The sequence below is a fragment of the Lates calcarifer genome, linkage group LG15, assembly GCF_001640805.2.
Source record: "Lates calcarifer isolate ASB-BC8 linkage group LG15, TLL_Latcal_v3, whole genome shotgun sequence".
NCBI lineage: Eukaryota > Metazoa > Chordata > Actinopteri > Centropomidae > Lates > Lates calcarifer.
Window position 1 is genome coordinate 20679213 of NC_066847.1, and position 12698 is coordinate 20691910.

Genomic DNA, 12698 nt, shown 5'->3' on the forward strand with positions numbered 1-12698 from the left:
TTTCAAGCAGAGAAACTGCCCCAAATGGCACATTCTCAATTTCTTTGAATTAATTCGTAACAGAAACACTCTTGAACATTTCTCATGTATTCTAAGAGCTCTTGATATTGATTTTGTGTAGCGTGCAGCTCAGAAAGATACTGTATAGGAAAAGCAGGAGGGCAGATTGGAGGATTAGACTTGTTAGGCTCAATTTTGAGAGGAAATACAGAAAAATACCGCTCAGAAGTACATTCCACGTCCTGCAGGAAAGTTGGATGACTCCACAGAGGCTTCCTACAGCTCTGTAATCCAGCTAACCTTGGCAGCCCAGAGGTCTCATTGTGTAATCCAGTGGCAGATTCAATACAGGAGAAATGCAGCTCTAAAGCTCAAAGAATGCAGGCAGTTTTGCAGAGAGAAACATCCCGTACAAGTGTACAGGTGCCTGGAGCGATGAACATGCCACTGGACAGACCTAATATTTTGACAGCTGCCCCAGTGTGTTTCAATGTACAAGAGGGTCTGTGCTCTTGGAAGATTCAATAACATAATAATATGAAACACAGGGCAAAGAGCATTTTAGGTTGGTCACCTCCTCTGAAAGAAGAGTGGGTGGAATGCTAAACCATGTAGCCTACCTCCATGCTTTTTCCTGCATGAAAAATTCAAGCCCTTGTAAGCTGAACCCTCGTGACTGACTACTAAGTCGCAGCATAAAAAGACAGCGTGACTCACAACCTCGCATACGCATTGTGATAAATCCCTGACATGCTGAACAAATTTGACTACAAAAAAAAAAAACAGAAAAGCATGTACAAAACTCTTAGTGTTTCCCAATAAATAAGCACATACTTAAGAAAGAATAAGAAAGAATACTAACACTAATGCTTACAGGCAGTGGTTTGGCGACTCCTATCTGGACTTTGCCAAGCTTGGCCCCCTTCAGGGCCTGGACGGCATCCTCCAGGCTGGCGTTCTCCAGGTTGGTGGTGTTAACATACATGAGTCTGTCCCCTGGCAACAGTCTGCCATCCTGCTCGGCCACGCCATCAGGAACCAGAGAACGAATCACGATCACCGTCTTGGCAGGGTCCAGTGGGTCCTATGGCGGAGCCAGCCCAGTAAAGTTAAATGAGAAGACGGTCTATAGGTTAACTATGGCAGATTTCAGCTGAAATGGGAATCACAGGAAATTCATTCTCTTTTGGTTAGCTTTGTAGATTATGCCATTGCTCCATATCCATACATCCATAAGATTATGATATAACCAATAGGACAACATCTATTAAAACTAATACTACACCAACATATTAGTGTAAAATAAGCCAGGAAATATCTTAAGCCTCCACAATAACATCTGTACACTTTTCATGAGACCTTCTATAATTCCAGGTAAGAATTCCCACCTGGTAGTCCAAAATGCTGAATCCCAATCCCCCTTCTCCCTTCTCGAGCTCGATATTCTGGATCTCCAGCTCCCACATAGCCAAAGGAGATCCTATCGCCTCCTCTGTCACATTATCCTGTGTCGCTGCTGCGGCGTTCACCTCTGAGTCTCCAGCAAGCAGTACGCTGCTCAGGTCTATTTGTTTCTGCAGAGGAAAAGCCCAAAATCTCTATGTAACTGCATGCCTTCCTCACTTTTACTCCCAACCCATAGGCTGCTACCCTCTAGTTGTGTTTCTGGCTCCGGTTTCTGGCAGTAGATAAAAGGGAAATATCTTTGGGATGGTGGAGCCTTAGCACATTATCACAGATAAAGCCAGAGAGATGAAAACCCCATCCCCAAAGGGAAAGCTGCTTTTGATGTTTCATATATCTAGCAAATATTGTTGGCCTCTGCTGGTGAGGTATTACTAGAATTGGTCCTAATAAACTTTCAGCCTCCCCTGCTTATCGCTAAGTCTTAATCCATCATGACTGGCAATGTGAAAAGCCAATGGAGCGATTGACAGCCCAGGCTAAGCTAATAATGGCTGATGGGTTATAAAGGAGGAGGAGGAGGACATAAAGAGCGTCGCTGTCCAATCGTATTCCCTTGCTTATATGCAGGCGCGGGGAAACATTTTTCACAATACATTACTGCATGTCAAGGAGATGCAGGGACTTTCCGATTCTACTTATATGCATCATCTGCTGTAATACTCTAAATGATATAGCCGGATTTTAGCACAGTGAGATGGAAATGGTCACTTTTACATTTTTACCATTCAAACATTAAATTCTCTGTGATGATGAGTTATAAAAAACTTTGTATTTCAAAAATAATATTTATAAGTAGTGCAAATGTAGTACCTTTAATTTAGTTGTTGTGGGCAAAGCCTCTGATTCTGGTTGGATAGCATCCATGTCAGTCTGCAAGAGAGGGGCGGGCCTACAGCATGTCATGTATACACAGAGTGGAAGCTCCTTCAAGATTCTGACTACTTCCTTGTGGGTCTCACCAATCAGAGATATGCCATTGACCTGTGACAGAAAATTCTAATATTAGCATAGAACAGAGAACAACAAAATCTAGTTTTTAAAACACTTTTAATAGTGAAGCTATTATTCACTCTCCTTTTAGTTCTAGTCTGGTTTCTACCAATCCCCAAAAGGAAATATTTTATCTGGCAATTTAGCTGCTATAAGCTAATGCTTAGTGCAGCTTTAATTTGTGCTTAATTTTTATCAATTCCTGTGTTGGAAATTTAACCTCTACATTTAACCTAGTTGTGAGGCAGTAATAATTTCTCTTTTAGTGTAACCACGATACAGTGTCAGTGTAACATAATATGTCCATTACTGCCCTGCATGTATAGTACCTTTCTAAATATATTTAAATATTTAAACCTCTCTAAATATAACATAACAAGGTCTGCACTGCAAGTAGTTTAAGTTCTTTCATTTAAGTGACCACGTACCTCAAGCAGTTCATCTCCATTGAACAGCTTGCCACAGCGGCCAACAGGTCCCTCAGGTAGAACAGAGCGGATGTAATGATGCCCACTGTTGGCTTCTAGACTGATGCCCAGGCCGCTGCTCTCACTAAACTTCTCCACCTGAGCCACCTGTCAGGGAGACAACAAATCACATCTCAGTTAGCATGTAAAATACTGTTGACTCAGTCCCCGACTTCAATCTTGCTGTATGATACCAGTTCTGAGCTGTTTATCATTATCAATCAGCCCAAAACAAGGTTGTGGTAAGTATATTTTGATGCATGGGAGAGAGGAATGAAAATTAAACTTACCACAACTTCATTAGTTGGACCCAGAATCTCCTGCCATTTCTTCATTAGCTCTTCTTCTTCAAAGAGTGTTAACTTCATGCCTTGGAAAACACAACACAAAGTACCTGTGTTAATACAAAAAACAGCATAAAATATAAGCAAATCTATGATAAATCATTCATAGCCAGCAATGCAACATAAATTACTAACTATGTTCAAAGTACTTGTTTGAGACCCACATAAAAAAACTTTTATCTGTGCCTATTATTTTTTTTTTAAACTAATGTACTGCCTACTACTAAGAGCACCCATTTCAGTCCTTAGTCATATAGTATTGTTGAGTCAGTGTGGTCCTGACAACAAGAACCCTTATCTTTCAGAAGTGTTCATCCAGTATCTTTGCTGGTGCATTCAAAGAAGAATCCCAGCCTCCTACCACGTTTGTCTTCCGTTAGCTGATCCGTGGATGGGCTGACATCAGATCCTTCACTCTTTGTCTGGAGCGGCTTTTCATCTGTGGCGACGGTAAACACACAATGAACACTGTGACAGACAGTATAGGCACGCAGGCACTGGAAAAAGTTATCTACTCACCACTCACAGAATACTAAGAGAGGTAAAAAAAAAAATATATATATATATATATATACACACACAACAGTGCTGAATTTACTTGGAAAGTAAGCATCTGTGTATTTGGTACTATATTATTTGTCATAATCCATTTCCCTTTAGAAGAGGAGCCTATTTCATTTCCCTGTTGGTCCAAAAAGAATTTACATGTCCTTGCTGATGTTATCCATAATGACAGGCCCTAAACACTCCAGGACTTTAAATATATGTTTAATGACCCTGGTACTTTTTTTTACAACTTCATGCCACTCTTTATGCCTTTGGAGTTCCACAGGGCACCAAACTGGTCGCCCATGAAATTACTACTTATGCGCTTGAGCAAGCCAAGGTCTACACTTCACATCAGCATCTTTTAAGTGCCAACATTAAACTAATACCAGCTAGTCTGGTATGTGAAAAGGAACTCAACAACCTTAACACTGACTTGACAACTATTTAAGTGAGTAGTTAAATGTCTTTCCATATCCCAACCATTAAATGGCTTATTACAACTTTGTACACCAAGCCTACCATACGAATTCATTCCCTAAGCTGACAGTTATCTCAAATATAAATCTAGTTGCTCACCAAATTATGCTGTTTTTGCACCTAAGGAGCTCTAGAGACATAACCACTTATAATGATAATGGATGCCCTGTTGTAGTACATTTGTAGAAGTCTCTTTCCTTTTTCTTTATTATATGCTACACTCACTCAAACCTCTGTAATTGTTATTTTCTGACAGGTTTCACAGCAGCCATGAAAATACTGGCCTCCTCAGTCTCTGTCTGTCATCTTTTGGCTGCTATTTTTTCTGCAGGTTTTTCTGCAGGTTTTTGTGCTACGACGTCCTGGTGCCAAATCTAATCACTTTCAAGCCCCACATGTCACTATTGACATTAAACGATTTATGCAAGTTGCTTTTCTTGCTTCTGTAATAGCCTGGAGGTCCTGTCAGGACAGCTGGAGATTAGAATCTCTCTGTTTACTCTCTGTCTGTCTTGTTTGTTGTCAGTATTAGAAAAATGCAATGCATTAAAACACATACACACACACACACACACACACACACATTGCAGAGTACATCATGGTTACCAGCACATATATGCAGATAGCCGTAACTCAATTGTCAAATTCTTTGTAGATGCCCTGTCAAATGTTGGGCATCATATGCTGATTTATTACTGAATATAGCTCAGGGTATAAACAACATAACTGAAACTTTATTCTCTAGGTATAAGTAATAATGAAAGAGTGCCACTTGACAGAAATTGTTTTACAAAGTGGCAAACCTTATTTGCAGGTGGCAGAAATTTGTTTTATCCTTTTTTGTCAGTGATTATTAAGTGTAAGTGCATTTCCCTCTATTATTAGGGAAAGATGACAGGTAATAGGGGTGCATTCACTCTATTACTATTAGTAGGAACCCTCTAAATGGCAAAAAAGTAATTCATTTTTCAATATCAACTCTCAGTGTACAATGTTTGTTCAAAATATTAACAAATACATGACAAAAATTACATCAGTTTAGACTGTATTAGGGTGTAACTCAAGTCAGTGTTTTTCATATGTGTTTGGAGAAAGTTCTGTTTCAGTGTTTTAACTATAGTGATAAAAGTGACTGAAATTTCCATTTGGAGTCACAGGGAACTTACTCCTCACTGCATCATGAACACTACTGTCTAAACCACATTTACACTTCAAATGACTTTCTTTTTTTTTTTTTTTTGAGTAACAAGGAATCTCTTTTTTCCTATCCTCATTAAATTTCTCTCACTGTATCCTTCCTACCTTGTGCAGCATCCTCAGCCTTCCTCCTCTCCCGCTCAAGCTCCCTCAAGACAGTGGCGGTGGTGGGGATGGTGGTGGAAGGGGATGGGACGGTGACACTGGGGGCCACAGCGGGGGGGATCTCATCAGGCCTGAAGCCCCGCCGGATCAGCTTAAGGTGGACCGTCTGGCCAGTGTGTCTGAGCACTTCCACAGCCTGTTGATTGGTGTATCCTTGTATGTTTACACCGTCGACCTGCAGGGGACGATCAGGATTAAATTGGGGCAAAAGGGGCCTGTATAGACATTATGAGTGTGCTGAGATGCCATCAATATTCTCCTCTGACAAACGTGAAATTGAGATAAGATTGATCAAAGTGATTATAAACACCAGCAGGCATAAACAGAAACAGTGCTGCTATTTCAGCAATTCACTTTATTTATTTAGATCACTGAGGGCAGGTAAAAACTCCATAAATGATAATTCACTGTCAATTAAGTTCCTAATTTGAGTCCCAAAGCACATTATCAATTACACTTAAGAACAAAACTCAATCGAACATACCCACACACACCCACGCTCACCAATATACTGGAGCAAAAGAGTTTGTGAGAACTTTAGGAAACAGAGGACAACAGGGTGATGAAAGAAATTACACACACTTTAACTTCACTGTTAATGTCCTACGGTAATGAAATAAAAACTTAATTGCTCATTGTGCTAATTCAAGACTCTTTTGTATTCACAGTCACAAGAAAAAAACACTTTATGATCAGTTAATTGTAAATTTTTCAAAATTATGTATCTCACAATTTCACTCCACTGAATGAGTAAATGTGATCATTATAATATATAATACAAAACATTCACTGCATATTTTACCTCATGCCACTGAAGACAGAGAAAATAGTAATAGCTACAAAGAGCATAATGGGGGTACTTACAGCTATTATCTGGTCTCCCACATGAATACGGCCATCTTGATCTACGGCACTGTCTTTTGTTATACTCTTAACAAAAATACCAGAGGGCTCTGAGAAGGCAGAATAAGACAAAAACAGAAAGGGGATGAGGAAGACAACCGTGAATCATGGCGTTAAAGAAGACCCAAGGAGAAAAGGAAACAGATGTTCCAGTATGATGGTAAGAGTCAAAATTACTAAGGATGCTTCAGTGTAACATAAGTCATAAGCAATGATGTGATGACCCTTCTGCACTTACGCCAACCTTAGATAATAGATAATATAGAGTACATGTTAGCCAATGCAATACAATATTCAATTCAATTCAGTGCATTTTACAGACTGTAATAAAATGCTATCTGTGGTCCCACTGTATTGTAGCTAATGGAAAACATTTTGTATGGCAGATAAAAGAGAAAATGTATTTCAAAGTTAATGTAAATCTGCATTAATTATGTGTATGTGTATGTTTTGGGGGTTTTTGTTTGTTTGTTGGACACTGGGGACAGAGGAAAAAGCTAGCAACACAGACACCACATTATAAAGTTGTTTTCAGCAAACACTTGTTCTATCCATTAGACATAGAGAAACATTAGCATTAATTTGACATGCACAAAGGTAACTTTTTAGACACAATTAGCACAGAGTTTGCAAAAACAATGAGCTAAAACATAAACACTGCGCAGAGTCGGGTGCTGTGGTTACTAGGTCTGTAACCACAGCAACTTTAACATCAGACATTTCATTTAATGTTTATATGCTACATGTACAGAAGTAGTTATACATCCATAACTTAATGTAAAAGATCTAATGTGAGATGATCTATTGTCAGAAGGTAATCTGCCATTTTTCACCTGAATTTTTATCTCCAACATAGCCAGCAATAGTGATCCCCAGTCCCTGGGTGTTCTTGGTAAGGCTCACATCAAATGCTTCAGTCTCCTCCTCCTCCTCATAGCCCTGTGAAAATGTTAATGGCAGTGGCAAATTAACACCAACTAAACAAATAAAAGTAAAGGATGATTCATTTGACAACAGTAGAAAGACAAGTCATGACACTTGAGTCATCTGACTGCACCACATTTGATTAATGACTTCTCTGAACCTGTCAGCCATAAAAACACACAGCTAATATGTACCATCAAAAGGATATGATGTTTGGCATTCATATGGTGAATCACTGAAATTCATTCATGTTTAAGTAGGGTTGACAATAGCCATGAAATTGCTGTTTCTGAGAAAGTAAAGCAGCAACTGCACTCCAAAGTGTGAGTCACTGGTGATATAACCTGAAATATTCTTTCATTCCATTTATCCAGGGCTGTCAAGAGGTAAGAAAAGATCAAACTGAAGACGAAAGACCTTAACTTAAGGAGTTTGGAGTGTTTTTGACGTGTGTATGACTCTGAATGTGTGTGTTGCATATGGTAATCATTCATCATCTTGATCCTTTGTCATAGAGACACTGCTTTACTCTAGGGATTCTCATGTTCTGTGTCACCTGTTGTTCGTTGACAGTGGGGAGCACCACTGGCATGACAGCAGAGACAGAGGGATTCTCATCACCGGGGCCCCTGGTAACCACCAGCTTCACCCTATTGCCGCACTGCCTGAGGACCTGCGCCACCTGTTCACTGCCCATGCCGTACAGGTCAGTGTCTCCAATTCTCAGGATGTGGTCCCCACTACGCAGGCGGCCATCCTGAGGTAGAAAAGGCATGTTTTCTGTCTTAGTCTGTGTAGCTTCAGTAGAAATCAAACCCATAATGACACTGTCACTACCAAACAAAAGACAGAGTGACAGTTAATTCTGCGCTTGCTTGCAATTAACTCATTCTCATCATACCCAGTTGTCGAGAGTCATCTCTGCAGAACAATGAAAGTGTCATAAAATACCAAAAAATCATCTTTTTACAACAGTCACTGTATAAATAATGATTAACCCTGCTAAAGCCTCCCAACGCCAATTAAGAAATGAGAGATGCATTAATGAAATCACCTGATCAGCTATGCCTCCAGGAAGGATGGTTTTGACGATAACCCCAGTGGTCTTTCCTCCCACAATACCGAATCCGAGGCCGGTGCCATCATTGACCAGTTCAATCGTCTCCACGTGCTGCCACTAGGTAGAGCAAAAAGGAAGAGGGCTAGAGTGAAGACAAGTCTGAGAAAATGTGTGACAATGTTTGAGCAATGAATTTCAGAACATAGAGTTTCAGTCATACAAAAGCCTTGGCTTTGGGTATGTAATGTAGATGGTGTTTTCACTGAAAATATAGTCTTATCTATTGTAATATGGACACCTTTTGAGTAGCACATAAAAACAGACAGTAGCACATCTTGATTTTTTTTGACAAGGAACAGGAATGTGTGTCGCTTTGTGTCTCTCGTGGTCACACTGTATTGCCACGGGGGATTGTAGGAGCTGCTTCTATGTGTCTTTGTTCAATTGTGTCTGTGCGTATGTGTATGTCCAAACAAGCATGTGTGTATATTTTTAGCATAGACATCAACTGCTCCTGCAAGACTCCAGGTCTCCGCTTAAGTGTCTTGTCAGATTGTGAGTTCCTACAGAGAACTACTTGCTGTGTGAGTGTATTTATACCGCGCTGGATTTGGCCGACAGTGTACTGGCAGCAGAGGGCGTGCGGGACACCACAGGACTGGCCAGCTGAGGTATTGGTCCTCTAGCCACTGTGAGCTGCACCCTCTCTGAGGCACTCTGCAGGATGCCTATAGCCTGCTGGTGGGTCACTGTCTGGTCCAGGGGCTGGCCATTAATGGCCAAGATTTGGTCAGCTTCTTTGAGCTTTCCATCACTGTATGGGAAAGAAGAAGAGAGTGTCATTTGGAGGACTCAGTGCAGTAAATGTTATCAGAGCCTCAGAGATTTTAACTTAATCCGTGTCTGACAGCATACTTGTTATGTCTATTTCAGTGACACTGTAACTTCTCTAAGTCCTTAATTCTAATTCAACAACTGGCCAAATGTTGAAAAGCTTTCTGAAATGCTAACTTTGTTGTGAAAGGATTTTAATCACTTTTGAAATCTCTGTGTTCTCATGGCTGTTTGAATGACAGCATGTTGATTCTTACATACCAGTGAGCAACACTCCCCAGTTGAATTTCCTGGATGAAGATGCCGAGCTCTCCACGGTTCTCGCTCTTCAGGCCCACCACGCTGAAGCCGAGACCTCCTGACACCGGCTTCTGTAGCTCCACGTGTGTCACGAAGCGCCCCTGTGGCATCACACACACATGCACACGCTTTGGCCCCGTGCTGATTCACCATAACATCAAAGCTACAGGCAGTCTTTAGAAGTCTATTTGAAGTGCCTCAAGAGAGAGGAGCACTGTGTGTAGTCTGTGGTTCTGATTTTTTGTCTTTGGATATTTGGTTTGAGTTATATACAACTTATTCAAGGTGATACACAGATGAGGTGCTAATTTGTGCTTGTCTGTTAGGATGAGCCTATAATATTAAAATGACATGATTACACTGGCTTTTCAGTCGGCCATACCTGTGCCATGGACTGAATAATATTCTCAAATTCTTCAGATGATGTCTTGCCATTGATGTGTGTAGCAGCTGATATATCTGAATAGGAAACATGGCTTCCACTGGGCTTCACTGCTGTGATGTGATCGACAGGGTCACTCCCATGTGATGCTGGGACACTCCCCTGGAAAAGTAAAGGAAAAGACATGTAGTGAGTGAAGCTGGAAACTGCAGATGCTTCATTGATGGATTATTCTGATATGCATTTTGACCTAAATACATGCAGCAAATAACACCACTTAGGAAAGTTATCTGTTTGAATGCTACATCAAACAGCTTTGAATTTCTGATCCCGCACACAACAGAGTTTCTGGTGTTAATCCAACCAAAGACTATTAAAAGTTCGAACAAAAACCATTAGGACTCGTTCCTACTATGAACGTCAGCATTTATCAAGTTTAATTTTAGACACCAAAACCCTGAAGTCTGGGTGTCTAAAACCACTGGGATGGCAGATAGTCTGTTGTCCCACCATGATTAGCTGGATCTATGGCAGCCTAATCCTTCAGGAGATAATGGCACTTAGCTGATGTTCCAACAATGACTAGGCTCCAAATACAATATTTCTGTCATGGCGGAGGAAAAGCATCACTGGCCATCTGGGCGCCTTAATGTGCTTGGGTTTTAATTACTGCAATGACTTTACTTCTGTGACAGATGAATTACATGAACGCGACAACTACATAAAACAGTGTTTTTTTCTGATTTCATTAGCTAAAGGCCATAATGTTTATGACCATCTGAATTGGATTCAATTCAGATGGTCATATCGATTCACAGCGATAATTTCATAAACACTCTATTTGGCATATGGCACTGCCAAGCAGAAGCTGTCCTTGTGAACTTGTGCATTTGCGTGAGGAAGTTGACTGTACAACTTTCAGAGCTTAGGAAAAATGTACAGTAAAATTATGCCTCCTTTAAATACAGTCCCAGTTTAGTCCTCATAAAAACAAAAAGAAATTCCACTGGACAGGACACATTAGTGCTGCTACAGTGCAAACAAAACCCTACAGACCAGGCTAAGTTAGCGTAGCATGCTGCTAAGTTGCTGTCCTCATGCATGAGCTTTGTTAGCTGGGGCCTTGCTAAGAGGATTAAAGTTCCAGTTTGGTTCTTGCACATTTAAGAAATTGTTTCTGCCCCACTTCACACAGTGGCAGCGGCCTCTCTCTCATTCATTCAAAGAGTAGGGCCTTGTCGCCATAGCGACATGGGCTGAGCAAGGCCTAACTAGCAGAGCCAGAAGATGGACAGTGTGTGTGTGTGTGTGTGGTGTGTGTGTGTGTGTGTGTGTGTGTGTGTGTGCGTGCTTATGTGTCTGGCTCTTGTCGCACAACAAAACACAAAATGCACCCTCTCTCCAAATTGGTTTCTGCTTAAGGGGGCCAAACAAGTGCAGCTGGGTTTGGAAGGTCTATAAAAAAACATAACAGAGGCATATAAATTTGTCGTAGTTTCTGAAATATGTCTCTTCACCATTGTTACAATTTGCAATGAGTCCATTTTAAGATCTGAAGAGACTTTACGATGAATGGCTGCTTGATAAATTTTTCTAAATAAAACAAACGCATACACACAATTGCGCATACACATATAGGAATGTACCCCTTTTGAAATAAGCTAAATCGCCAGCACACAAAAATGCCAGCAGGGCTTTTATAATCTAAATTCCACAAGGGGTAAAAAGCTCTAACATCCCTGCCTCCCACTGCATAGCTCAAATATTTTCGTCTCCATTTCTCAAACGCTTACCCTGGCCCCTTTCCACTGTGACTTAAGAGCTCTTTCCTTCCACTCAAATGTTCAATTCTCAATGGGAAGAATAAGCTTGAAAAAGGAGTTCCTGACTTAGACCAGCTATCTCTGCTCATGTACCCCTATTATATCTGGCTCTGGTGTGAACCCTGACAGCAATTTGGCCATAGCAGCAACACTACTGGGGATGGGGACTGGAAGGAGTGCAGGTATGTGTCCTGACACAAGCCAGAAACAGGATCAGTGAGGTCACCCAGGAAACAGGGAAGATAAATACCGAGATACAGGTACACCTTCGTCTGGGTGATGTTGTGGTTATCATGTAACCACTGACAAGAGACTGCTCCACAGTGCCACTCAATTCTGTCTTTGAACTACAGGGCTTATGTGGCTGAAACCACTGGTCAGTAGTAGAGAAACTGCAGTACTATAAATTGCTCAACAGCAACATGAAAAACAGAGCCAGTCTTGTCCCTGATTCATAATATAGCACACACTTACACATAAACAAATGGATGATAAGTTATACTGCCTCATGCCCTCCTCATGCAACATAATGCTAATAAAAACGGACAAATCAGCTCTTATTTCTCATCAAACATGACTACTACTTTATATTACTTCTGTGCCAACAAAGTATGATGCTGCCATCTGGCATTGTAGCAGTTCATACTCCCTTTAATGACCTTCCATGGTGCCCTAGCATCCTGGGAACCCGGCATCACTCCCTTGTATTCAGCATTGTCATTCTAATTTAACAGTCTCGCAGGCCTAGTTAAGCTTACAGTGGTGAATACTGTGTTGTTTATATGTAAATCAAATAGATAGAAATAGTTCTGTAGT

General features: G+C 40.8%; 1 protein-coding gene across 1 annotated transcript in view; it reads right to left on the bottom strand.

The window, feature by feature from the left end:
• Nucleotides 1-12698, bottom strand: part of LOC108892354 (multiple PDZ domain protein) — a 43227-nt gene that overhangs the window by 25904 nt on the left and 4625 nt on the right. The window contains 14 exon segments of the mRNA XM_051075957.1: nt 875-1084; nt 1389-1574; nt 2278-2448; nt 2886-3032; nt 3215-3294; nt 3630-3707; nt 5597-5831; nt 6521-6609; nt 7393-7498; nt 8040-8240; nt 8538-8660; nt 9144-9357; nt 9639-9778; nt 10060-10221. Of these exon segments, the coding sequence (XP_050931914.1) occupies nt 875-1084; nt 1389-1574; nt 2278-2448; nt 2886-3032; nt 3215-3294; nt 3630-3707; nt 5597-5831; nt 6521-6609; nt 7393-7498; nt 8040-8240; nt 8538-8660; nt 9144-9357; nt 9639-9778; nt 10060-10221 (2142 nt within the window).